Source organism: Crinia signifera, chromosome 5, assembly GCF_055691185.1.
Source record: "Crinia signifera chromosome 5, ASM5569118v1, whole genome shotgun sequence".
NCBI lineage: Eukaryota > Metazoa > Chordata > Amphibia > Anura > Myobatrachidae > Crinia > Crinia signifera.
In genome coordinates, this window is record NC_139221.1 from 295,749,458 (window position 1) to 295,777,118 (window position 27,661).

At 45.5% G+C, this 27,661-nt stretch overlaps 1 protein-coding gene across 4 annotated transcripts in view; it reads right to left on the minus strand.

The window, feature by feature from the left end:
* The window catches only part of CACNB2 (calcium voltage-gated channel auxiliary subunit beta 2), a 275,681-nt gene that overhangs the window by 101,149 nt on the left and 146,871 nt on the right, over positions 1-27,661 (minus strand). Inside the window, exon 1 of one of the 4 annotated variants that reach the window (XM_083189326.1) lies at positions 12,134-12,425. The exons of the other annotated variants lie outside the window; for them this stretch is intronic. Within the exon in view, the coding sequence (XP_083045452.1) occupies positions 12,134-12,166 (33 nt within the window). The 5' untranslated portion in view covers positions 12,167-12,425. Of the gene's footprint in view, positions 1-12,133; positions 12,426-27,661 lie in introns of those variants that run through there. 4 annotated transcript variants of the gene reach the window in all.

Here is a 27,661-nt window from a genome sequence, read left to right on the forward strand (position 1 = left end):
ACCCCACCCACACCCCACCTTATTAAAAATAAGGTATTAGGGTTAGTGTAGCAGATTGGGTTAGGGTATTAGTGTTAATTAGAAGTTAGGGTATTAGCTATAGAGTCTTATGCTGTGTACACACGGTCCGATTTCCTTTCCGATGTTGACGATATAGTCAACATCGGATCGGCATCGGATGCAGATCGCAAGGGTTTTAACCCTTGCGATCCCGATCCGATCCGCGTTCACGTATCGGAAGACAGAAAGTCTTGGCTGCCTTGTCTATATAGTGCAGATCTGCACTATATAGTCAAGATAGGATGCAAATCGGATGTGCCTTAAGATCCTATCCACGATCCTATCTGATCAGATCATGGATAGGATCTTAAGGCACATCTTTAATGTGTACACACCATTAGGGTTGGCATAGGGATTACTAGAGGGTGCTTTTCTGAAAGTGTTGTTTAATAAATACATGTAAAACATAACATACAGCATGCACATATGGATGAATACACCACCTCCCGCAGTGATGCTGATCTCCTATCACTCTTCATAACATGGTAAATAAATAAATACACATTATTATCCCCCTGGAAAGACACGCCTCCGGGTCATGTGACCATGCATTCAAACAAACACATTCCGGGGAGGGTGCTGGGAAGAAACCAACGATGTCAACACATATAAACATCGTAACATGATGACTGAGTAATCAAAAACAACAGTATAATAAAGTCCCACAGAAACCACAGGCGTCACAGCATGAGGTCCGTCACATTGTCATTTCTGGAGAACAAGCCAGCATCAAGCGACAAAACCCCAAAAAGGCCCCTTAAAGCGAGCGAGTACAGGGCACTGCATAACATATAATGGGACAAACTGTCACCTGTCAGTCCACTGCAAGGTGGGTGACAGCCGGTGCCAGGGAATATACAGTATCAAGGTATTAGAATAATGGAGAACAATGGCAAACCAGAGCCAGAATAACAATAGGGTGGGTGGAGCTGCAGCACCAGGCCTCCACAATTTATGTTGTACTTTTATATATTTTGGGGTGTATAGGATATGGGTTCTACATGCCTACATGACATTGGGACTAATGGGGTTACTCTAATTCAATCGGTCCCCCGTGCGGGGGGCATGGAGGTGTGGGGCGAAGGGCCGAGGAATTTGCCTATGGGAACACCCAGCGTTTCATGGGCAATCCCATGAGAATGCTGGCCGCTCCTATTTTAATTCCCAGATAAAGCGGGTGCGAGGGGCGGGCAGCTGATGTCAGGGCGCTGGCAGGTCTGAGACACCATAGAGGTGTTTCAGATCTACGCGCACTGAAGAAATCTTTTGATGGTCACCGCCACACCCAAGGCTGCAAAGAGATGATTATGCAAATCATCCATTGGCATGCGAATAAGGACCTTATAGTGTATGGGTTCCACATGCCTACATGGCACTGGCTTAACCTCCTTCACTTCATACAATAGGCCCTTGAACATTTTCAGCTTCAGGCCCATTCAGACCTGGGCCCTTATTCTGATCGGTGCGGCCAGATCATAAATATGCGGCCAGGACCGTGCAGGCGAATCCCCGCCTTCCATACGGATCGCCACCTCCGTCCGTACGCGGATATGTGGCGGTCCGCATGAAAGTGGACGGGGATACGCCTCCTCCATCTTGGGAGCAGCCCCTGCATTCGATGGTCGCCGAACATCGAATGCAGGGCCGCACGCTCCACCAGCGCCCGCCACCCTAGACCACACGGACACTTGTCCGTATGAAATCATGTATGGGGGCGGGCAGCTGACATCCGGCGATGTCAGCTGCCCGCTCCCTACACATGCGTCACGGCTTCATTACCATGCATACGCCCTGCGTTTGCATGGGAACGCCCATGAAACGCGGGGCGTATGCATAGGGTAATGAGGCTAAGTAGCCCTTCACGCCCCTCTCCGCCCCCTGTGCGGCGTCTAAAGAATACGTACGGCGAAACCGCTTGCACATGCGCAGAGTGACCTCTGCACATGCGCAGTCGAAAACCATTGGCGGTACGACCGCATGCGGAAAAATCCGCACCGATCAGAATAAGGGCCCTGATCGCTGGGCTGCGATCAGGTATAAAAAAAAAACACCCCCCACCCAGTGTGGATCCCCGCCTCTGTGCACCACTCACCATCACATGGATTTCCCCCTGTTTATAGCTGCCGAGTGAGTCTAGACTTACAGTACTTGGCGCTGCGAAAGCTGTGGGGATATCGGGGGCACTGCTGATGTCAGCGCCCTTCCCTCCCAATGGCTGGGCGCCGCCGGTGTTTTCTGGGGCACTCCAGAAAACGCCGGCGTGCCACCTCCACAAATGCTGGACCCCTGTCAACCAAGTTGCGAATGGTCAGCAATAAGTTAATAGGTGGGGGACATAAGTTACCTAATTGGATGGCGGTTGCCTGCTAACATCATGTCCTAATTGCTGTGCACAGCGGGAGATTTATAAGAAAGCACGATAAGGAGATACGGTAGAACATACTGTGTATCCGGTTAGATTATCCAGAGGTGCTTCCATATAGGGCTCTGGAAATGCAGTGTACAGTATGGAAATCTCCATATTGTACTGGAACTTCTCTTTACTTTAAGACTTAAACAGATGTGGTCAATAGAAAACCATCATGTACCACTCATCATTCTGAGATATTGGGAGTCCATCATGACTCACCGATCCTTCAACCGTCATGACTCATCAGCCAGCATCACCCATCCCTTATAACTTGTTGTTAATTACTGATCACAGTCACATCTTGCACTCACTCTTCACATATTACCATCTTGCTGTCCCATCTGATATTGATGTTTGCTACTGATTGATGATTATGTACTAAAATGGCACTGAAGCAATCTAGTGCACTGCAGTACAGACAGAGGCACATATACCATTCTGTTATGTGAATGCTTCGAAAAAATTAACGTGACCAGCTTATTTTAGGGTGCCGGAAGATGGCCCAACAGTTGGGATCCCGACTATTCTAGTTGCGCTAGCCCTCCTGTCGGAATACTGGCGGTCAGGATTCAGATGTCGGTGTACTGACCATCGGAATCCCAACTGTTGGGCCGTCATACCAGACCCCTTATTTTTCTGCTGCAGTCTCACCCGTATTTCCCTACATTTGGAACATGCAAATCATGCAGCGACAGATGTAGCGTGTCCCATCTTTGCAGGGGATGGCAGAAGATTCGCCATCCGCCATCCCCCACCAGCCGCTGTAAGGGGACGCGCGCGCACGAGATGCGCGCGCGTCCCCTTACAACGGGGGTCCCCGCCGCCTCGCCACGGTCACCCCGGGTGCCCACCACCTTGCCGCACCCCCCCTAACCCTGTCCGTCTCCCTGAAGCGGAGACGGACAGGGTTCCCTCCCCCCCGCGACTGGAAACTGTGACGCACGTGCGTGTGACGCACGCGCGTCCCAGTCTCTATCGCCGGCGCTCGCCAGTGCAAGGGATCTGGCGAGCGCCGGCCAAAGATGTCTCCCGCTCCATCTGTACAAAGGGCAGAATTGTGGATGCAGTTTAAAAGGGACCCATAGATCTGCTGGCTCAATCCCCCGATCTTCCAACTGCCGGCAGCGCCGGTCCCCTACTGGATGCACTGACTGGCGTGCATCGATGATTTGCCATTCTATAGGGAGAACGGTGATATTATATAGCATGTTTAAAAAAAAAATTGCCGTTGGGATTAGGAAATCAGGATTTTTCTGAATGTTTAATATCCCCAATCTCCCAGCACGACGGTCAGGGGATAGGTGAATTGCCCCAATACTCCACAGGTGTATTGGTCCCTTATCTTAGCAGAAATAGTGAGTTTGGCTGCTCTATCAATATTATACCAATATCAGTATTATAAAATGTTGTGGTTTTTTTTTATTTAAGATAAGAATGTTACAATAAGAGATTCTTTTGATGGAAAAGATATTTATATGATTTTCGCATCAGAAAAAAATCCTATTTGCACACGCACAAAAGCCACCCATGATCGATCTTGATTTAACTTTGAATAGCCATCGAGTCCACACCATACAATGGAATGCTACAATTGGAAAGCCGCCAGTAAAAATAGTATGTCCCGGATCAGTGTGGAGTTCATGGTCTCTCTACTGGATTCAATGATGTAAATGACTTTGTAGGAACGTTCTCAGCTGGAGGTTGGTGAAACATGTTCTCCCCCCTTAATGTGGGTTCTCTATGTTTGGAGAAATGTAATTTGTTGGCTTGTGTAATGCTTATTAATACATATTTGTTTTCCTTTGTAGCTTCCTTTTGTCTTTATATAACCAAGTTGTTTGTATTGCTCCAGGAAACGACACGGCTTTGCTGTACTTCCTACATTGCATCGAGAGTGTGGGTGTGTGTTGGGGTATGGGTCATTGGGTTGACCCAATTTACAGTAGGTCAACATGCATTTGGTCAACCACTGAAGGTCAACAGGCCTCCAGTATACACCTAAAATAGGTTGTCAGGGTCAAGGTTAACAGGGTCAGAAGGTAGACATAAGCATTAGCTCACCAATGGGAAGGTCAGCATTAAAAAGGTCAACGTGAGTTTTTCACATTTTTTTTTGTCTCAAATGTCGACATAGTCAACATGGACACAGTCTAAGTGTACTGCTGCACTCACCATGCTTCGGGCACGGTGCCTCATTGCCCTCGGCACACTATTTTATTCTCCCGCCATGCCGTAGTGGATGAGAGAGATTAAAATCATACAAACAAAAAATGATCTACAAATAAAAAGCTATACAGTATATTAAATAAGCAATATACAGGCCAATGAAAAAGTTCTCTGCTGCTTTTACTGCCAGTCGGTGTATGGTGGGGTGTGGCCAGTGGTAAAGTGGGCTGATCGGGAACATAGTCCTACAATGGCGTCATTATGGCTCCGTTATGCATCTCTGTAAATTTAGGCATTGTATATAGTGGGTCTGGGCTACTATGACGCGATACAGTGTATAATGCGTCATAGGGTCCCCATCTCATGTGTCTCTTGTAAGTGGGCGGCCAAAGGGGGTTAAGGGGGGGAGGGGGTCTGGGGGGATGCAAATATGCCATTAATACTGTAGTGTCAATTGCCTGTTTTGTTGATGCCCGAGTCAGGTCATTTGCAAAATCTACATATTGGAAATCCTTGATTCACTGATTCTGATCCAAAAATGATCAGCGTAACCGAATCTGTTTTTTTTTTTAACATATAGGAGTTTGCTGATCCCCCAACTAATGGGCCTTAATCAAAGTTGGCCAGATCAGAACAGCATCACCAGAATTGGGCTTTTGACAATCCCAGCAATTAACATATCACTTTGGACAGAACAAGTAAAACATATGAAATATACTGGCCTATGAGATGTTTGCTTCCAGCTTCCCAAGCCATGAATCATGCATAATTGTGTGTGTGGACTGCTAACACGCGTCTTTTGCCTCAATCAAAAACACATGTCTGCTTGTCAGAATATTTTTAGAAATATCTTAATGAAATGCTGGTTGACAACAAAACTCAAGTTGATTTTTTTTTTTGTATTTTTAATTGAGTCACATTTTTGTCCATCACTTCCTACTCGGTTTGTCAGCACATACAATCTCAAAACATGATTTGGACTTCAACTTAGATTCCTTAACAAGGCCTGTATATGCTCAGATGTCACAGACGCGCTCCAAGCACCATAAAGAGGAGACCAACTTTCAACTTGTGCAACCCAGGTTCTAGGAAAGCAAGAGTTTGTGAGCAAGCAGCATTTTCATTGTATAAATAGTACGAGGCGCAGTCTTTTCAGAGTTTGCCTGAATATGAACCCTTGTGGTGCCCACACATAGTGCATTTTGGGCTTGTGATGCGATGCGCGCTCCCGCGCACATCTCATCGCATAGTAAAAAAAGTATTTGCTGTGTGTACTTTTTGGACTAGATTTGCATTGCATCTAGTCCAAAAAAAGCACACTGCTTTATGATAGTGCATGCATTTTGAACTAGATGAGATGCAATCTACTCCAAAACTCATGGTTGTATGGGCAGTTTTGGAACTACGAACAGCTATAGTCCACCACCGATGACTATTGTCCAACTGTACCTTTTGGTGGACCTGATTTTGGTGGGAAAGATCCAGAATGGATGACCTCAAAAGTTCCCAGTTTCAGTCAAAAGTGGTCATTTCTGGATGGAGTAGACACGCATGGCAGTGTGCTTTATTTTATTTCCAATTTAGGAGCTATTATATTGCTTATATCAGGGGAGCTTCTAGTGAGGAGGAGTCCTGTGTGCAGCATGCGATTGCCTCCCCCCCCCCTTCCCCCCCCGTCTCTAGCCGCCAGCACTGCAGAGGCACTAGGGACCCTAGCACTGTCCCAGACAGGTGCAAAATACTCCCACTGATTTCTGCAGCGATGCTGCTGTGTGACTCTGGAGGGTAAGTATTTAGAAAAATGGGTGCTGAGTGTGTGGTGTGGGCCCCAGTGGACCCTGGGGGCCCATGTCCACGGCATACATTTCACGCATTATAAATACGCCAGTGGCTGATATGCTAAATAATTATTTTATACAATATATTTTGTATAGATCTGACCCACATTCCATATACAAAATAATTATTTTATACAATATATATTGTATAGATCTGTCTAGATCTGACCCACATTCCATATACAAAATAATTATTTTATACAATATATTTTGTATAGATCTGACCCACATTCCATTTACAAATATCTCCTTTTTTACACAGCAGCTGTGTTAGGCTGTCCCATCTCCTCAATGTGTGAGCCGCAGTAGCTCCCGCTACGAGAGGAGATCTGGACAACAATAGGAGAGGAGGACTAGCCACCAGAGTAACTATGGGAGTAGGTTTGGAAGATGTCAGATTGAAGTCTTGAGTGAGTGAGTGAGTGAGTGTGTGTGTGCGCATGTGTGTACATTTGGAACACAGTTCAACACTGGGTCAAATCCCGATCCGGGAACAACCAGGTATCGGTTCTGGAGCCTAGAGGCCTCCTTGCACCAGAATTTCCAGGTTGTTAAGCCTTTATGTGTAGTACAGTAACTTGGGATTTTCCTGTCAGTGGAAAAGGGGTATTAGGTCACCCAGCAAATGCCAAGTCCTTTAAACTATACATAAACACATAAACTAGCTACAAAACGGCTTGAACAAGTAGGCCCTTATTTACTAAATTGATTAACAGACATTTGTGAATAGAAATTTTAAAAAGTGTTAAATGTTTTTAAATATTGTGAGGAATATGGGTGAGCCCAAAAAAACTTTTTGGCCTAGTAAAGATGTCATAAAATAGCACATTTACTGTAATGCAGCAGCAGGTAGATACAGGTAATAGTCAGTGTCATGACAGCTGCCACATCTAACACATACACAGGCTGTATATGCTGAACGAGAGTAAGAGAATGGTACAGAATACGGGTCTAGGAACTAATCACCGTATGTCTGCTAGAAGTAAGGATACCACGGAAGACACTTACAGGAAAACAACTGTGCGCATCTCCTTCCTCTTATGTAACAAAACATTATCTCAGCTTCCATCTGTGTCTGATTAACTGATATTGTTTCAATCTTTGGACGATTGCAAGTCGTTATAATTAGTGAGAGACTGGGTAGAAAGAAAACAAATAGAATGACAGATAAAAGTCTATATAGCTGCGTGGGAACTATTATCAGGGACACTTAGAACAAGGGGCCTGATTCAGAGGCAGGAACAATGCTGACGTCAGACACAGGGGCTATTTTGTACATGTGACTGAATGTGTGCACCGTAGCAGTTGTGATGCCAAGCGCACGCACAAAGAGCTGTAGTTAGAGTGTATTGGGTGCTCCTGGGAGATGCCAGGGAGGTGACATACTGTAGTGCACGCTAAAAGAGCTGTAGTTAGAGTGTATTGGGTGCTCCTGGGGGATGCCAGGGAGGTGACATACTGTAGTGCACGCTAAAAGAGCTGTAGTTAGAGTGTATTGGGTGCTCCTGGGGGATGCCAGGGAGGTGACATACTGTAGTGCACGCTGAAAGAGCTGTAGTTAGAGTGTATTGGGTGCTCCTGGGGGATGCCAGGGAGGTGACATACAGTAGTGCATGCTGAAAGAGCTGTAGTTAGAGTGTATTGGGTGCTCCTGGGGATGCCAGGGAGGTGGCATACTGTAGTGCACGCTGAAAGAGCTGTAGTTAGAGTGTATTGGGTGCTCCTGGGGGATGCCAGGGAGGGGACATACTGTAGGGCACGCTGAAAGAGCTGTAGTTAGAGTGTATTGGGTGCTCCTGGGGATGCCAGGGAGGTGGCATACTGTAGTGCACGCTGAAAGAGCTGTAGTTAGAGTGTATTGGGTGCTCCTGGGGGATGCCAGGGAGGGGACATACTGTAGGGCACGCTGAAAGAGCTGTAGTTAGAGTGTATTGGGTGCTCCTGGGGGATGCCAGGGAGGTGACATATTGTAGTGCACACTGAAAGAGCTGTAGTTAGAGTGTATTGGGTGCTCCTGGGGGATGCCAGGGAGGTGACATACTGTAGTGCACGCTGAAAGAGCTGTAGTTAGAGTGTATTGGGTGCTCCTGGGAGATGCCAGGGAGGTGACATATTGTAGTGCACACTGAAAGAGCTGTAGTTAGAGTGTATTGGGTGCTCCTGGGGGATGCCAGGGAGGTGACATACTGTAGTGCACGCTGAAAGAGCTGTAGTTAGAGTGTATTGGGTGCTCCTGGGAGATGCCAGGGAGGTGACATATTGTAGTGCACACTGAAAGAGCTGTAGTTAGAGTGTATTGGGTGCTCCTGGGGGATGCCAGGGAGGTGACATACTGTAGTGCACGCTGAAAGAGCTGTAGTTAGAGTGTATTGGGTGCTCCTGGGAGATGCCAGGGAGGTGACATATTGTAGTGCACACTGAAAGAGCTGTAGTTAGAGTGTATTGGGTGCTCCTGGGGGATGCCAGGGAGGTGGCATACTGTAGTGCACGCTGAAAGAGCTGTAGTTAGAGTGTATTGGGTGCTCCTGGGGGATGCCAGGGAGGTGACATACTGTAGTGCACGCTGAAAGAGCTGTAGTTAGAGTGTATTGGGTGCTCCTGGGGGATGCCAGGGAGGTGACATACTGTAGTGCACGCTGAAAGAGCTGTAGTTAGAGTGTATTGGGTGCTCCTGGGAGATGCCAGGGAGGTGACATACTGTAGTGCACGCTGAAAGAGCTGTAGTTAGAGTGTATTGGGTGCTCCTGGGGGATGCCAGGGAGGTGACATACTGTAGGGCACGCTGAAAGTGGGCGTCATAGTCTTTGCACATTTAGACGCACTCTTGTAAACCAGTGACGGGCTTTATATCGGCCTTATACGCAGCTGCTTCTCTGCCCACTTTTGAAACAGGATCAAGTATTTTTATGGGTAACCATTATTTTCACGTCTAAGAAACTCCCCTTTATGTCCCCCTCTCCCCAATCTGTTAGCAGTGCTAGCCAGTCACGTGACACTGGCAGTGCCGAATTTCCCATTAGGCACGTGAGGCACGTGCCTAGGGGCGGCACATGTTTGGGGGCGGCACTTGGATGCTTCTGTTGGTGCTGTCAGCCTGAAATATCCACTGTACTGTTCCATATTCCATCTTATATAGAGTGTACATGGATAGGGCATGCAGATACTGTCCATGTAATCTGTCCTACTTCTATTCAATCAAATGGGGGCTTATAAATAATCAATAAAAATAATACAATTAGGCAGGGGGGGCGGCCATTATTGTTGTGCCTACGGGCGCCCTCACTCCTAAATCCACCCCTGGACACTGGGGCAGATGCATAAAGCCTGGCGAAGAGATAAAGTGGAGATAAAGAAGAAGGTGATAAGCACCAGCCAATCAGCTATTTTTTTAAATGGCAGTTAGGAGTTGATTGGCTGGTGCATTATCATCTTCTACTTTATCTCCACTTCACCAGGGTTAATACATCTGTCCCACTATTCCCTAGCAGCTATAAGTTGCTTACTTCTTACTTCTGCCAATTCATCTGTGATGTCATCTCGCTACCTCAAACTCAACATTTCCAAAACAGATTCAAATCATATTCCCACCAGCCAAGATTTGTTACCAACCTGATATCTCTATCACTGCTGAGAACACAACAATGAATCCTACTCCACAAGCTCGCTGCCTAGGGGTCATGACCTGTCCTTTATTCCTCAAGTTCAATCTGTCTCTACATCATGTTACATGCATCTAAAAAACATATCCAAAATTTGTCCGTACCTTACACAAGACACTGCAAAAATTCTAATTCATGCACTCATTATATCACACATTGATTATTGCAATAGTCTCCTGACTGGTCTTCCTAAGAAAAGTCTCTCACCACTACAATCCATTTTGAATGCAGCTACGAGGCTGATCTTCCTGACTAGATGTTCATCATCTGCTGATCCACTCTGTCAGTCCCTCCATTGGTTGCCTGTATATTACCGCCTTCAATATAAAATACTTCTACTTACATTCAAGGCCATAACTCTGACTAGACCATTTTATATCTCGCGCTTATCTCAAAATATATCCCCACCCGACCTCTCCGCTCTGCACAAGATCTGCGTCTCTCATCCACACTCATTGCTCGCTCCCACTTACACTTGCAGGATTTTTTTCGGGGAATGCCCTTCCACACACATTAAGATTCTCCTCTAGCCTCCAAACTTTCAAGTGTTCCCTGAAATCTCACCTCTTCGGGCAAGTTTATCATATTCCAGGCCCCCACACAACCTCCAGTAGCATTCATATCTCATTACATCCCATCAGGATGGGACTGCCATGCTATGGAATCATATCCTGATGTAACCCTCCTATTATTCCCTATAGATTGTGAGCTTGCGAGCAGGGCCCTCCTACCTCTATGTCGGTTTGTATCTACCCAGTTTGTTTAATCACTTTTGTTTCCAACTCTAAAGCGCAACGGAATATGCTGCGCTATATAAGAAACTGCAAATAAGTAAAATAAATATAATTTTTTTTCCCATTCTGTTTTTCGGAACTGTCTAGGTAACAAATACCATATAATTATTAATATTAACCCCTTCCCTGCAGTGCTGCTCAGAAGGGTTTAACTGGTTTAAAGATGTCACAGGGTGACATCAAAGATAAATGAAAGGATCCTGTCCAAGCCCCTGGGGGATACAGTCCCTAGGTCAACCCTATTTAGGTCGACATGCACGGAGTTGACTACTGAAGGTCGACAGAGCTTTGTTCGACATCTGGAATAAGTCAACCTGGGTTAGGTCTACAGGGTTGTAAGGTTGACACAAGCATTAGGTCGACAATACCAAGGTCGACAGTCAAAAGGTTGACGTGTTTTTTCAAAAAATTTTGAGATGACATGTGCCGACAGGCGGTATTTAATGCCCTACCATTCACTACGGCGTGGCGGGGGAATGATAGTGTGCCGAGCTTAGCAAGTCACCGTGCCCGAAGCATAACGAGCGCAGCGAGCCATGCTATGGGACGTGGTAATCCTTGACGGTGTCCATGTTGACAATGTCGTCATTCAGGACAAAAAAACGTGAAAACGTGAAAAACGAATTTCCACCGTTTGACTGTCGACCTTGCCATTGTTGAATTAATGGTAATGTCGACCTCCCAACCCTGTCGATTTTAGCCATGTCGACCTATTTCAGATGTCGGCCTAAGCCCCCGTCGACCTTCAGTAGTTGACCCAATGCATGTCGAACTAATTTTGGCTGACCCAATGACCCACACCGATCCCTAGAGTGACCTTTGGTTACTTTTCAGGGCTGGTCTTTGTCCAATCATCCCCCCAGCAGCCACATAACTTTGCCTTTCCCCAGTAAGTGTATAGAACTCTATTAATCAATGGTCTCCAAACCATCTTGTGGAAAATAATAAAATCCATATCCAGGGGGTTTCTCCACATGCTGCACTAGCAGACGTCTGCACGCAATGACACCACTTCAACAGTTTCTCATCATTTATGAATAAATAAAAACAAACAAAAGGAAAACCAAAGGTTACATGGATTAATATCAATAAAATACCGGGATACCACGTCTGTTTAGTTACATGTTGCAACAATTAACAGCAGCAGTAATCTACAAATGACATCACACTAGTTGGGAGAAAGTTCTGAAAGTACATTGTACTCACCTCATCTGATTCCTCGCTGCCATAGACGTACATTTGTGGAGTCCCCCTAAGCTTATGAACTAATAACCCAGCATTGCCATGAAGGCAGAGACAAAGAGTTCTTGTTCCCGCAGCTGGAATACAGAGATGCCTCTTCTCACGCTCCGCTTTCTGTACAAATAAATACTGGGAATATAGGGATTTGTATATAGATACTGTATATGTGAGGCACAGAAGTAGTCAGCCTGCGCAGTCACAGCAGTGCAACAGGCTGCTCTGCGCTCACTTTCCAGGGAATACAGGCAGCAGCAGCATTGGGATGTCCATATCCGTTACTGGGAGATGGGAGGCTTCACTTAGGGAAATAATGCAGGGTCTGGTAAATGAAGATGTCACATGGTACGCAGGGCATGAAGCTCATTGGCTGGCCACATACTATTGCAACTTTCATACACTGCTTAAAAGTCTCTTTATCTGGTGATGACAGCAGCGGTGATTAATAACCACCATGTAGCAAAGCTACTGAAATGTCCATGCATTCTTCAGCGCTTAATATCACGTTCTTCTAGTCATTTCTCGGATACAATCACCTCAACATGAAACTATTTATATAGGTTTTAAGGAACTTCTTGTACTAGGCACACAGTGGCAAACACAGGATTTGTAAAGGGGGATTTCCAGGTATAATATATACTATAATATATATATTTGATACTTCCTCATCTTTGCGGCCTCCGCTTACGCTACAGAACTTATGTAGCACCATTGCATCTCACGGGCTCGCCTAGCTCGCCACGTTTCGGGCTCGGTGGTTCGCGGTGGTGGCGTGGACACAGGAGGGTGTGGTACTTCCTCGCCGAAAATCTTTACGTACCGCTTAAGTACAGGGGCAGATTTAGGGGCCAGGCCGCCCCCATGCACAACTATTTTTGCCACCCCCCATACACATACATACATATATACATACACACACACACATATATATATAATATACACATATATTATGGCCAGGGGGGACAGGCTAAACAAACACACACCTCAGAGTGTTGGGTACCGGGATGGCAGACCTGGCACTATCCTCCCAACGCAGCGCATCACAGGCGCTGCACAGCTGCTTGTCTGAGCCGACAGTTAGGTGGTCTATGAGCTGACGGCAGAGGTGGGAGCCATGAGTAAAGGAGGGAACCACCACTCACGCTCCACAAAGGACCATGGGGGGGAGCTGCGCGCAACAGCCCATGTGCAGCAGCCCTCCCGTGGCCATTTTGGTTTGGGCAAAACGCCACCGACCTCATCGACTGTTGGTTCGCGGCGCTGCAATGTGTGAGGTGAGCCGCTGGGTCCAGCAGCTGCCGCCCGTAGCATCCGGCCCTGCTTAAGTAGCGGCTAACGTAACTGGCGTAGTAGTGGCCACAAAGATGAAGAAGTATCATATCTACCAGAGGAGACACAATTTCATCATGAGGCAACAGGTTTAAGAAGTCCATCTGTGACAGCTAACAGACGGCTTCTACTGTAGCTGTCACAAATAAACTTTGTGAACCTGTGTGTACTGGGTGCGGGCTACACTGCAGGAGAGGATAGCCAGGGCCGCCACCAGAGGGGACTGCCGAAACTCCAGTCCCAAGCCTGGACTATTAAGTATAATTTGTCCTGAGCAAAGTTACCATTTCCCATCAAGCAATGCAGAGGTAAAGTAGTACCGCGAGTGCTGCGGACACCGGAGGTCTCACCAGGCATGGGGTTTGAGAAGGGGGTGGAAGGCCCTGCCTAATTTGTCAGTCCTGCACCCCACAATTTTTGATGGCAGCCCTGACAATAGCTACTTCAACACCAAGCGTATGGATAAGGGTAGTGTGATGTGCAACTCTGCATACAGAGCCTGATTCAAACATGGACGCAAACCTGAACGATTACCTACATGAGATGTGCTCACGGTGCCTCTAATCTCCCGCAAGATTAACAGGAGAGATGGCAATGGTGAGCGGATTCTGGATCTGGATCTTCCGCTGCAGATAACCTGGCCATATTGAGTAACCTAAAGGCTGCTCAGATGACCTATGTTTTTGCAGAAGATCTGATGCTGAGTCTTCGGTGCAGCCGCGGATCAGAGAAGCCGGCAGGAGGCGGATTTACATAACATGACTCCTGCAGCATTATGATGTTCTTTGCACATCAGTTACATCCAAAGATGTAGCTGCTGCACCAACTGCGTCCATTTCCGAATTAGCCCCACAGATGTAAAACTACTGTATATTAATAACTGAGCACTGCAGCAGACTAGCATGTGACTCGGTATCAGCCGCTTTATAGCTGCTCTGGCAGAGATCTAGCAGACAACCACCGCAGGGATTTAGCAAATAACCACCATGACAGGAATGAAGGATGAGGCCAGAGGATGGCTCCAACATCATTTTTTTTTTTTTTTATGTTTTAAACGGGTTTGCAATATCAGAATAAAGTAAATGATTAAATTATTAAACTAGATTTAAGTCTATTCCAGTACAATAAAAGCCTTAATTTATAGCTAAGGGCTTTGTAGTTAATTTTACTGCATCCAACCTTCACTAATTGCCCTGTTTCAGTGACAGACCTGACAAACTCCTGGGTCGCAGAGCTGGCTCTCTATCCTTCAAAAATGCCACACATTGGGGCAGATGTATTAAGATTTGCGAAGTGATAAAGTGGAAGGTGGTAATACAGCAGCCATGCGATGCGATGTTACGCGATGGCAGCCGATGTTATACAATTTTACATCATATACCATCGCATTGTATGCCATTGTATGCCATATACAATGGTATACGATTTAAAATTGTATAAGCACCCTAATGGGTGTTTTCAATGTTAAATGGCCCCCCTATAAGATTATTAATTGTATAAGCACCGTAAAGGGGTGCTTACAATGTTAACCCCTTCACGACATTTGACGTATATATACGTCATGGTCGGGAAGTACTTACCGACACATGACGTATATATACGTCATGACTTCTAACTGTCACTGCGTCTAGAGACGCAGTGACAGTTAGGTGATGTCTGCTGTCCCTGACAGCAGACATCCCCCCTCGCCGCCCAGGGGGGGCAGGGGTGCCCCCCCCGGTCGGCGATCGCTGTGATTGGCTGTTCAAATCTGAACAGCCATTCACAGCGTTTCCTGTGTTACCGGCGGCTAAGCCGCTCGGTAACACAGGGATTCACTGGTGATCGGTGCTGTCAAGTACAGCACCGATCACCACCGATGTGCAGCCCCCCCTCGAACCCGCCGGGCACTCACCCGGCAGCAGCAGCAGCTCCCCCGGCTCCCCTGGAGCGTCTGGAGCGCACGCAGCGCTGCCCTCCTCCCCCCTCCCCCCCGCAGCAGCAGCAGCAGCATCAAGCTGCAGAAAAAGTTAAAAATTAAATGTACAGTATGCACTGAAAAAATATATTTATAAATATATATATATATACACACACATATATATATATATATATATATATATATGTGTGTGTGTATATATATTTGTATATATATATATATACACACATATATATATATATATGTGTGTGTGTGTGTGTGTGTGTGTATATACCGCACCGATTACCACCGATCGCCAGCCCCCCCCCCCCCCCCCCCCCTCCCACCCGGCAGCCCCCCGACCTCCCACCCACCCGGCTGCCGCAGCACCAGCACCCCTCCCACCCCCCGCCAGCCGCAGCGCCAGCCCCCCTCCCAAAGCTGGTGGCTAAAATGGGGTCACTTGTGGGGGGGTTCCACTGTATTGGTGCTTCGGGGGTCTTGCTAATGCGACATAGCACCCACCATTCATTCCACCACCAAAAATCACTCCTTCCCTTCTGAGTCCTGCCATGCACCCAACTGGTATTTTTTGGTCACACGTGAGGCATTGCCGTACTCGGGAGAAATTGGGGCACAGATTTTGGGGTGCTTTGTCTCCTTCATTCCTTGTAAAAATAAAAAATTTTGAGCCAGAACTGCATTTTTCTGTAAAAAATTACATTTTTTTACACAAAAATGCAGATCTGGCTCAAAATTTTTCATTTTCACAAGGAATGAAGGAGACAAAGCACCCCAAAATCTGTGCCCCAATTTCTCCCGAGTACGGCAATGCCTCATGTGTGACCAAAAAATACCAGTTGGGTGCATGGCAGGACTCAGAAGGGAAGGAGTGATTTTTGGATTTTGCAGCACAGATTCTGGTTGAATGACCCCCGAAACACCCATACAGTGGAACCCCCCCACAAGTGACCCCATTTTGCAAACTACACCCTTCAGGGAATTCATCAAGGGGTATAGTGTACATTTCAAACCCCCCGGGGTTTCACCAATTTTGATACAACTGAGCTGTGAAAATGAAAAATTATTTTTTTTCATTTTCACTGCCCAGTTGTACCACAATTGGTGAAACCCCTGGGGGTTTCAAATGTACACTATACCCCTAGATGAATTCCCTGAAGGGTGTAGTTTGCAAAATGGGGTCACTTGTGGGGGGGTACCTAACTTTTAGCATCTTATGGTGCCTAGAAACCTACATGGTGCCTAAAAAATTATCTCATAAAAAGGAGGCTCCAAAATCAAGTAGGTGCTCCTTCTATTATGAAGCCTGTGGTTTGGTCACCGTGCACACTAGGGCCACATATAGGATATTTATGAAAACCAAAGAATTGGGGGAATCAATTTTTAGTCACATTTCTCTAGTAAAATCTACTGTGTTCCTTAGAAAAATGTATTAAAATTGCAAATCTGCAAAAAAAATGAAATTTTGAAATTTCACCTACACTTTCTTTTAATTCCTGTGAAACACCTAAAGGGTTAACAAACTTCCAAAATGCTGTTTTGAATACTGTGAGGGGTGCAGTTTTTGAAATGGCATCATTTATGGGGGTGTCTCACATACAAGTCACTCAAAGTCACATCATAACTGAACTGGTCCCTAAAAAAATCAGTGTTTGAAATTTTCTTGAAAATTTGAGAATTTGCTATTCATATTTTAAGCCTCCTAGTGTCCAAAAAAATGAAAATGAGGTTGAAATAATGATGGCAACATAAAGTAGACATATGGTCTATGTTAGTTATTCACTATTTTGAGTGGTAAGATTATTTGTCTCACAAGCAGAAAATTTAACATTTTGCAAATCGCAAAATTTTCCATTTTTTTACGACATTTTGGTATTTTTCACAAAAAAACACAGACTGTATCGACGAAAATTTACCACTAACTTGAAGTACAATGTGTCACGAGAAAACAATCTCAAAATCACTGGGATAAGTAAAAGCAAAAAAAAGTTATCCCCACTTAAGTGATACATGCCAGATTTGAAAAAAAGGGCTCTGTCAGGAAGGCAAAAACTGGCTCTGTCATGAAGGGGTTAAAAGCACCCCCACTCCACCCCCACTATCAACGCCAACCCGAAGTGTGGCAAGCACAGTGAGCCCGCGAGGGACGGTGGTACGCGTCCTCTGACCTTTTCATACCCCCACCATCCACGTCGGCGTGGAGTTGATTTTAGATAGTGTGGCGAGCGCAGCGAGCCCCGCGAGGGGACGTGGAATACATGTAGTGCTGCAGCTTCACAATGCTGCACTCGCAACACTATCTATAATACACTCCACGCCAACTTAGATAGTGGGGGTATGAAAAGGTTGGAGGATGTGTACCGCCGCCCCTCGCAGGCTCGCCATGCTTCGGGTTGCCATTAGGCTGCTTATACAATTAAATATCGTATAGGGTGCTTAAATCGCATCGCATCACATGCGGCTATATGGCATGCGATGCAATGCATAAGAAGCCATACGACTGAAAATCGGGGGCGCCATGCTAGGAAACAAGTACCGAATCAACTTTAATAGCAGCATCTTGGATATCCCCACTCCCAGTTTAGGAGGAATCTGAGGTAACAGAAAGGGGGACATTGCCACTATTGTCTCCAAAAGTTGCAATTTGCAAAGGTTCCCAGCAACACTACAGAAGCTGCACAATGCTCTATATAATTCATCGGAAACTCAACACATGCCATCATCCTGCCCCGGGGCACACGTGTATTTATAAAGATGCACAGAAAAAGCCTCTGTTGTGTTTTCATTTATCGCTTTTTTTTGCTGTTGTGCATTCTAAAATCACAGCTATCCCTGTGAATTGTATCATTGACTTCTACAGATCTCATCCTGTTTCTTATTCAGAATAAAGGAAGAAAGGAACGGGGAACCAGCCGGCTACACCCTTTGGCCAATATTGGTGAAAATATTGCCAGTTATAAAGTAGTTATTATAAAAATGACTGAAAATGAATTATAATGACGTAACTACTAATGTAGGAACAAAAAACAGCTCCAAGTAACATGATTTTTCCCATTTGTGACAAGAAAACCAAAATACATCAGGATGGTTTTGCTCAATGACAGATTTAAAATCAAAACAAAAATTCTAATTGTATAATGGAAATTAAATTTTTTGTATGAATTTCTGGAGACAAATGTTCAAATTGTTCATTGTACCTTTGCTTCTACTTAGGCAGCAGCCATTTGTCAATCAATGTTCATCTTTACCACACACATGAGGACCTAGTGATATACACATAGGAACAGGGTTCTCTGTACTGTACTAGAGCTAAGCGCCCGACACTTTCGGGTTTTTTGTTTTCTGATTTTGGCAAAACCGTCCCAAGTGTTTTGTGTTCGAATTCAGATATGGTTTTGGATTTCAGCTAAAATAATGTCATTTGGACCTATTTTGTTCGTACGGCATTATTAACCTCAGTGACATTGATTTCCAGTATTTGCCGCCAATTTTGACCACCTCACAATATTGTTCACCAATATTGGCCAAAGGCTGGCAGGCTAAATAGCCCATCTATAAAACAATGCCGCACAGCAGTGGCAGATACAATGGCAGTTTAATCATTTATACATACCTCCCAACTGTCCCGCTTACCGCGGGGACGTCCCGATATTCGGGGAGGTTCCAGTGTCCCGTCCGGGGCCGCCATTGTCCCGCGGTGGGGGGGACAGTTGGGAGCCCCCCCCCCCAGCCTGCCAAGAATAGACGCTGTGCGCATGCACACAGTGTCTATTCAGCACAGACGAGCGGCGAAAACCGGGGCGTGGCCGGAGGATGCGTCATTCCGTGAGGCCACGGCCCCTTTTCTCGAGGCCCACGGCCCCTTTTCTCAAGGCCGCACGAAAGTCCCGACCTCCCAACTACAGAAGTTGGGAGTTATGATTTATATATATAGTATATCTAGTGTCCGCGTGGCACCGAAACACTGAGTAAAACTACATCTACTAGCTTTGGAAGCATTTGCTTCGAGCCGGCTTACTAGTAAATAATATGTACCCAGAGAAAGAATAGGCAACAGGGCAGTACAGAGGAAATGGAAGTGGAGTATGAAGTGGGAGAAAATCTGTCTGCGGTCTGGCTGTCTGCATCAAATCTGCTGAAAACGGCCCATCGAAAAATGGTCGCCGCCATGAAGGAGACAGATGCTACTGGACCTCTAGCGTCTGTCAGGGGAGTACATCGCATACAGCATTACACACCTAAGCCCTAGCAATGAGCATGTAACCCCCTAGCAATGAACAAAAAAATCCTGGCAAGGGTAACCTGTGGTAACAAGCATAAAACACCTGGCAACAAGGGTTGAACAAATTGGGATTATTTAAGATAGAAAAATGAAATTTAAGGGGAGACATGCTAAAGGCTCAATATAAGGAACTGTCATGCCACCTTTTTGCTTTGGGAAGAACTCTAGGACACAAGTTTAGACTGGAGGAAAGAAGACTTTTTCCCTTAGAAGGAAACATTTTTTTTATGGTTAGAGCAGCCAAATGGTGGAACCCTCTTCCTGGAGACATACTGTAATAAATATGTTTAAAATAAGGTTGGACAAACATCTATTTGGTAAAAACAGCCAAACAAAAATCAAAATATTTAAATAAATCAGAATACACAATGCATAATAAGGGATGTAGCAAATAGATCATACACACTAACCAAGGATGAACTCAATGGACGCACATCTTTATTCAGCCTTTACTACTATGTAACTATGGCCCTTATTCTGATCGGTGCGGATATATCCGCGTGCGTTCGGCCCGCCGATGTTTTGTGTCTGCGCATGTGCGAGCGGGGCGTACGGCCAAATCCCGCATGATCTGTGAACACTCCGAACAGGGGGTGGAGAGGGGCGTGAAGGGCTATTTGGGCTCATTACCATATGCATACGCATATTACCATATGCATTACCATAGGCATACGCTGGGCGTACGTATGGTAATGCAGTCGTGTAGGGGGCGGACATATGACATCGCCGGATGTCAGCTGCCCGCCCAGATCCCTGCTTTTGCACGGAAACATGTCCGTGTGGTCTGAGGTTGCGGGAGCTGGTGGAGCATTCGGACCTGCATTCGATGGTCTGCGACCATCGAATGATGGGGGAGGTTCCCTTAGATGGAGGAGGCGTATTCCGTGAAAAATACACGTGCGGTCCGTTCGGCCAGCTTCTTACCGCATACGGACGGAGTTGGCGATCCGTATGGAAGGCGGGGTTTCGCACGCACGGTCCTGGCCGTATATTCGGCTCCGGCCGCACCGATCAGAATAAGGGCCTATGTAACAAGCATGAACCACCTGGTAACGAACATGTAACCCCTGGCAACGAGCATATTAACCCTGGATATGAGCATATAGGTAGAAAAATATAATGAATGTGATTAAATCCAAAGGACGTGAGAGTCAATACTGGAAACATGTCGTTTTGCCTCATTTTGGGATACAAATATTGCAGAACCTTCCATTCCAGGACTCAGAAAAACTCAGATCCCCTAAATTCAGGGGTGTTCAGTTTTTAACAAATCCAAACTTTGTCCTTTGTACCTCGTAGCAAAATGCTGTTACTAGTTTGTATGTGAAACATAAGCTGCCTTCCCATTAAAATTGACCCAACCCACAACATGTCTGCCTCCATGTCAGCTTCTGGCTACACTGTAATATCCACATAGCACCCATGCAAGGGTATAAATCCACATCCCAGCAGCCTGTAACCTTGATGACCTTTAGCTTTTAACTTGGCTCAATGTATCTTACAACTTAATTACACTAAAACAAACTAAGCAGCTTACGGGTATTCAATTAGCTCTTTTGAAGAATTAAAGGTAAACTCGGTGGCCCGAGGAGAGACCTTATTCTAAGCTGTTCTTTTTTTACGCTGCCCAATGGGACACAGACAATTATTTCTGTAAATGTCTCCATTTTGTAATCCTGTCCAGTGCAACTGATCTTATCCTGTACATGTATACTATCTTATTATATACTGTTGAAGAATATTACTATCGTTATTAGTTACAGGGCACCAAAAGAGGTCCCCAGCTCCGCACAAAGAATCCTTAAGTAATAGAATTCATGATGGGTAGCAATATTCCCTCCCCTGCGCTACTGTACCACCAACCAGCAGCTGTAGAGTTACCAAGTGGTAGTATGTAAGGATTGGGCTAACACTTACCCGCAGCTCCAGCCTATGCCGAACAAACCTTTTGAAATATCAGCTGCTGTGGGACTGCTGTAAAGACCCCCAGTAGCTGCTTTCTTGCGAGGGACATCATTCTATATGGGACTCCAACAGCCCTACAGGACTGGTAACCATCTCCCTCACTACGCTGCTGGACAAAAATGTTTCTGCCTGTGGTTGTTTTAAGAACGATCTCCAAAAAGAGTAACGAACTTTGCAAAAACCATGTTGCATACCACCAAACTTTCTTCATGACCAGAACGGGTCCATGTTCGTACATAAAATAATGGGGCATGTACTGGCCGCAAGGGGCCACAATCTCTACGGAAATGTATTATTTATTTGACAGTTTTTTATTTAGTACAAACATATCCCGCAGCGCTTTACAGAGAATATTTTGAACATTCACATCAGTCTCTGCTTACAATCTATATTCCCTACTAAATGTACATGCACACACAGACATTATAGGGTTCAATTTTGTTGGAAACCAAGTAACCTAACAGTATATTTTTCGACTGAGTATCCAGAGTAAACCATACTTGCCTACTCTCCCGGAATGGCCGGGAGGGTCCCGCAATTCGGGTCCCCCTCCCAGCCCCCGGGAAGGTGGGCAAGTCTCCTGTATTACGCCACAGCCCCTTGGTCCCCCCTTCCCCGCGGTATAAAACTCTGATTTTGGGGGTCCGCAGGGAGGGGGCGTGGCTAAAATTATGCGAATCGCTGCATTTTGCGTCATTTTAGCCCCTCCCCCACCCGCGGACCCTCGAATTAATGTGGCTGTCTGTCATGGGGGCGGGGTTTGGTGTTGTCAGTCTTGCTCCGCCCCCAAAACGAAGCCACGTCCCGCCCCCTTTCACTTCTCTCTGGGCTTCTCCCGGAGAGGAGTATTAAAAAGTCGGCATTGTATGGAGTAAACCCACATAAGCACGGGAAGAATATGCAAACTCTGCACAGTTAGGGCCATCGTGGGAATCAAACCCATGACCTCAGTGTTTTCATATTCAACGTTCAAAATGGCTTCCTCCTCTATGCATATGCAACAGGCACACTTTATCTTACAGATATGTACACAAAGAAAATATCAAATACTACTCAGGATCTTCAAAAAGCAAATCCACTTCTTAATTATTTACCTAAAACAAGTCACAGCTACAATAATGAACGGAACCTTTTGCTATAAATGGGTTATGCCTTCTCACTGAAGAGCAAGTGCAAGCCAGGTGGGGCCACTGCAGGGTGTCCAAAACCCCAGTGCAGTAACTTCAAATTCCCTTTTGGATTTACTGTAGGAAGGGAGATGAAGCAGAAACAGAAACGGTGTCTGTCCACAGCTGAATTTCTAAATAAAGCATTTCAGTTACCATCTGGGTTAGATATCTGCCCGTATTGTAACCTGTATATACTTCCTTCCAGAAACTACTGTATCCGTGCCTAGAAATAGTTATGAAATGAAGTATGCAAAACACATTTACATTGAAAGAAATAATCCGCAGGAGACATGCATCGCACGTGTTTGTCATTCCAAGCAGCTTCTATTTTATAATGCGTTTCTATTCCATAGTACGCCCTGTGTTCAAAATGTGCCTCACCGAAGTTCTCATCCTGGAAATATAATCGCATTTAAATGGCCTTTACTGGTTCCACCTACTTCTCCTGCCATGTTTCCAATAAATGTCGGCTCGGTAAGTTGCGACAATCGCTGCTTACCAAGCGTTGAAACGCCGCCCCCCCAGCCGAACGCCCTCCCCCTTGCCACAGAAACCCCTTGGTACCATGCCAAGGGATGTGTTCGTTAACACATCCCCTGGCATGTGTCCGCTAGCAGGAGAAATCGCCACCATAAAATGATTTCCACTTTATTCGGAAACCAAAGTCAGTCTCAACTGACTTTTATTTCCTTCGGTGTCCGCCCAAGAAAGGCTGGCGCTGACTTCCTGTGATGTCAACCGTCCGCCCCCAGCAGGCATCGACCCGCCTGCCTTCCCATGGGAACACCAAGCATTTTCATGGGGATGACCAAAAAATGCTGGGGGTTCCCATGGGCGAGCCCCGTTTCCGCCCCGGCCATCTCTCCCTGCAATGAATGGACCTGCGGGTGTGTATCTAGCCGAAGCTGTGTTGGTGGGGTCTGTAGTGCACATGCGCCAATATCCACTTGCATATTCCGATCACAAGTAAATGAAGCACAATGGGCCAGATTCTCTAAGCTTCAAAAGTGAAAAAATGGAGAGCTCCTGTCTGACATTTTTCAAACACAGTCTGTGAAATGTCAGGTAGGAGCTGATTGGCTGGCTTTTTATCACTCTCCATTTTATCACTTTTGAATCTATCCCTATATGTATGCCATATACAGGTTTTGTATGCAGGTACACTGTAACGCAGCATTTCATATGCAGATACACTGTAACACATCATTTAGTATATAGATACACAGTCACGTCGCATTTCGTATGCAGATACACTGTAACAAAGCATTTCATATGCAGATACACTGTAATGTAGCATTTTGTATGCAGATACACTGTAATGTAGCATTTCGTATGCAGATACACTGTAACGCAGCATTTCATATGCAGATACACATGCACGTCGCATTTCCTATGCAGATACACTGTAACACAGCATTTCCTATGCAGATACACTGTAACACAGCATTTCATATGCAGATACACCCTAACACATAATTTAGTATATAGATACACAGTCACGTCGCATTTCGTATGCAGATACACTGTAACAAAGCATTTCATATGCAGATACACTGTAATGTAGCATTTTGTATGTAGATACACTGTAATGTAGCATTTCCTATGCAGATACACTGTAACACAGCATTTTCTATGCAGATACACTGTATCGCAGAATTTTGTATGCAGATACACTGTAACGCAGCATTTCATATGCAGATGCACATGCACGTCGCATTTCCTATGCAGATACACTGTAACACAGCATTTTGTATGCAGATACACTGTAACGCAGCATTTCTTATGCAGATACACTGTAATGCAGTATTTCTTATGCAGATACACTATATTGCAGCATTTCATATGCAGATACACTGTAACGCAGTATTTCGGATGCAGATACACTGTAACATAGCATTTCCTATGCAGATACACTGTAACGCAGCATTTCTTATGCAGATACACTGTAACGCAGTATTTTGGATGCAGATACTGTACACTGTAACACAGCATTTCTTACACAGATACACTGTAATTAATGAAGCATTTCATAAGCAAATAGTTCTGCTATCACACACAGAATATAAAAATGCTGCATATAATTTTAATCAGCAGAGTCTGCTTGTGCACAGCCTTAGTAAATGCGCTCACAACTAAACAGGACAAGAAGGGCTGTGTAATGTGACTGCAGCAATGATTTGGGGACACACAACTTTACATTGCAAAATAAAATAAAGCAGTACATTTGTGGGCTACATGCAAGAGCAACCAGTATTTACCTTGCACGCAAAAATACATAAATACAATCACCCCCTTTGTGCAGCAACATTTAAAGTTACAGACTGTACAGTATGTGAAAGGTTCTAAGTGGACTTGTACATTCTATTTTACATTTGGAAAGCATAGAACAATGTTTTAGAACATGAGGCTTACCCTGGTAAGAACGTATTTGCACTGAGGAGACATTACATCCGGATAAGTAACTTCTCCCAGGTGGACATCACAAATAATGACAGAAAACTAGAAAAACACTAAATCACATGAAAGAAAATATTATCTGTTTCTGTAGTGGCTCCTTGTGTTAGGTCAGTCCCAGACCCATGAGAGGGAGAAGATATCAGGTGCACGTTGTCCACCATCACCACCACTTGTTGGTTGATCACTGCCACTTGTTAGCCGTTCCCGTGCTCAAGGTCCAGCTTAATGTTAGAGATCAAGCGAGTGTCCCATCAACATCAATTACTGAGCAGACTGGGCACATGATCTGGTGTGACGTTAGCAGCACACTGACAGCATAAGGACACACCACAGACACTTCACCCCCACCCTGTCCCACTTATGGAAGTGTTTTGTCACTGACGGCTTTATATACAACATTTACATTTGGGGGTTTAAATTTGAGGCGAGAAAATGTAGCTGTTTACAATTATTCTTCATACCAAACAATTAGAAAGACATTTTTTTTATATCTGTGACATGTTTCGGCAACCACCACGGCCCTCCCCCCTGAGGGTCCGGACATGCCTGCGTTGTCCAGACCACTTGAACATAACGGTCGGTTGCCACCCTCAATGGTACGTCGCCGCCCCTCAGACTACGATCGTCTGTGATCTCAGTTTCAGGTAGGGATGGCCATCGTTGCCATTGTCATCGATGGTTGCCATCCATGGCAATTCTGCAACCGGCCATCGATAGTGCTAAACTATACAATGGCTGACCATCGATATTTTTACATATCAATGGTCATCCATTGTTTTTGATTGATTAGCCTGTGGGCCAGTCAAAACACGGGGGTGGGGCTTCGTGTGTGTCGGGGGGTGGAGCTATGCTCCGTGTCCCGGCACTTTGTGAAAAAAAACAACAACATTGTTTCGCTGTTCCATTGATGGAGGGAAACCATCTGGTTCTCCCCCATCGATGGCCAAAGTATTTGACATCGGCCATGAACCATCGATGATTGCGAAAATCCCTAGTTTCAGGGCTTGCTCATGCCAATTAGTGATTACGCACTTCTGCGGGTACAGTACTGTACCCGACTCTTACACCATGGGGGCATTTATCAATCATGTTATCATGATCTTAGTATCAAATCTTGTTAGCGCCCCAGATCGCATTGCAAAATACCCATACATTGGCTAAATGCATGAAGCAGCCACGACCGGGTCAGGGGCTCCGAATTCTGGGGCTTGGTACATGTGGCAGCATAACATCTCGCATAGAAACATATATGAGCCGTGGCTGCGTTCAGAAATTGTGGGATCTGCTGCAACCCATTAGTAAGGAATCTGTGTTACTAAATATTTGCGATACCCCCTTCCCCGGAAACCATCATTGTTTTGAGGAAAAGATGATAGTTTTCAGGGAAGGCGGAGTAATGGATATGGTGCAGTAAGAGGCGTAGTGTGAAGCCGTGGCACCCGAAGCAAGTTCAGGTCACTGCAACCTACCATATACATATCCACATTGTCCACAACTGGGAGAAAAACATTGACCTCCATGGTGGGGGGGGGGGCTGCACATTATAGCCCCTACAGGGAAAAAAACACAATGTCCCCCACAGGAAAAAAAAAAAAAAAAACACAAATTGTGCCCTTTTCCGTTCCTACAGTATTTTTTATTTAATAAAATAAAATTCCATTCAATTTTGACCACCTCTCAATATTGTTCTTTCCAGTTTAGGCCAAAGGGTGGCTGACTAAATGGAGAGACGGAGCAGCGGCACAAACAGGAGGAGAAAAGATGTATACTCCCCAGACAGTATAGATACAAAGAAAGAGCAGCTTCAATGTTGTACTCAGAGGGGATGTTGGCAGAACATGATCGTTTGTGAAACTTGCTATTTTATTTAAAAGAAAAACACACTGATGCTGCACTAGAAATAAAAATAAAAAATACCACAAGTCTTAGTAAATTGTCAATAGCAAGGCTTGGCATACATGGCACTGTATAAGTCTGCTTATAGTTAAAATAATCATGACAGGGTATTGTCTAATCGCTGTGCCCAATTAATCCCCCCAAAAATGACATAACTCTCTTGTTGGATAAAATTGGCCACAGCAGCCATATTTATTAAAACAATACAAATTTAACAATAATCAAAAACATTTCCCACGGAAGGTGGTCCCCGAGGCCCTCAATAAATCTATCCACACCTCTGAGCACTTCCAGGAGTTGTTACCCCCAGCCGATAGCGATTGGCTCGAGGGCACCAATTGTCAACACCCAGTGCTCATTAATTAAATCTCACCCAGGGGAGTCCAGCCCCCTCATGGGGCCCTCCCCGCCGCATAATTAAGCCTCAATGCCACTAACCTCGAGGACCCCCCTCCGCCACCAAGCACGGGGTTAAACCC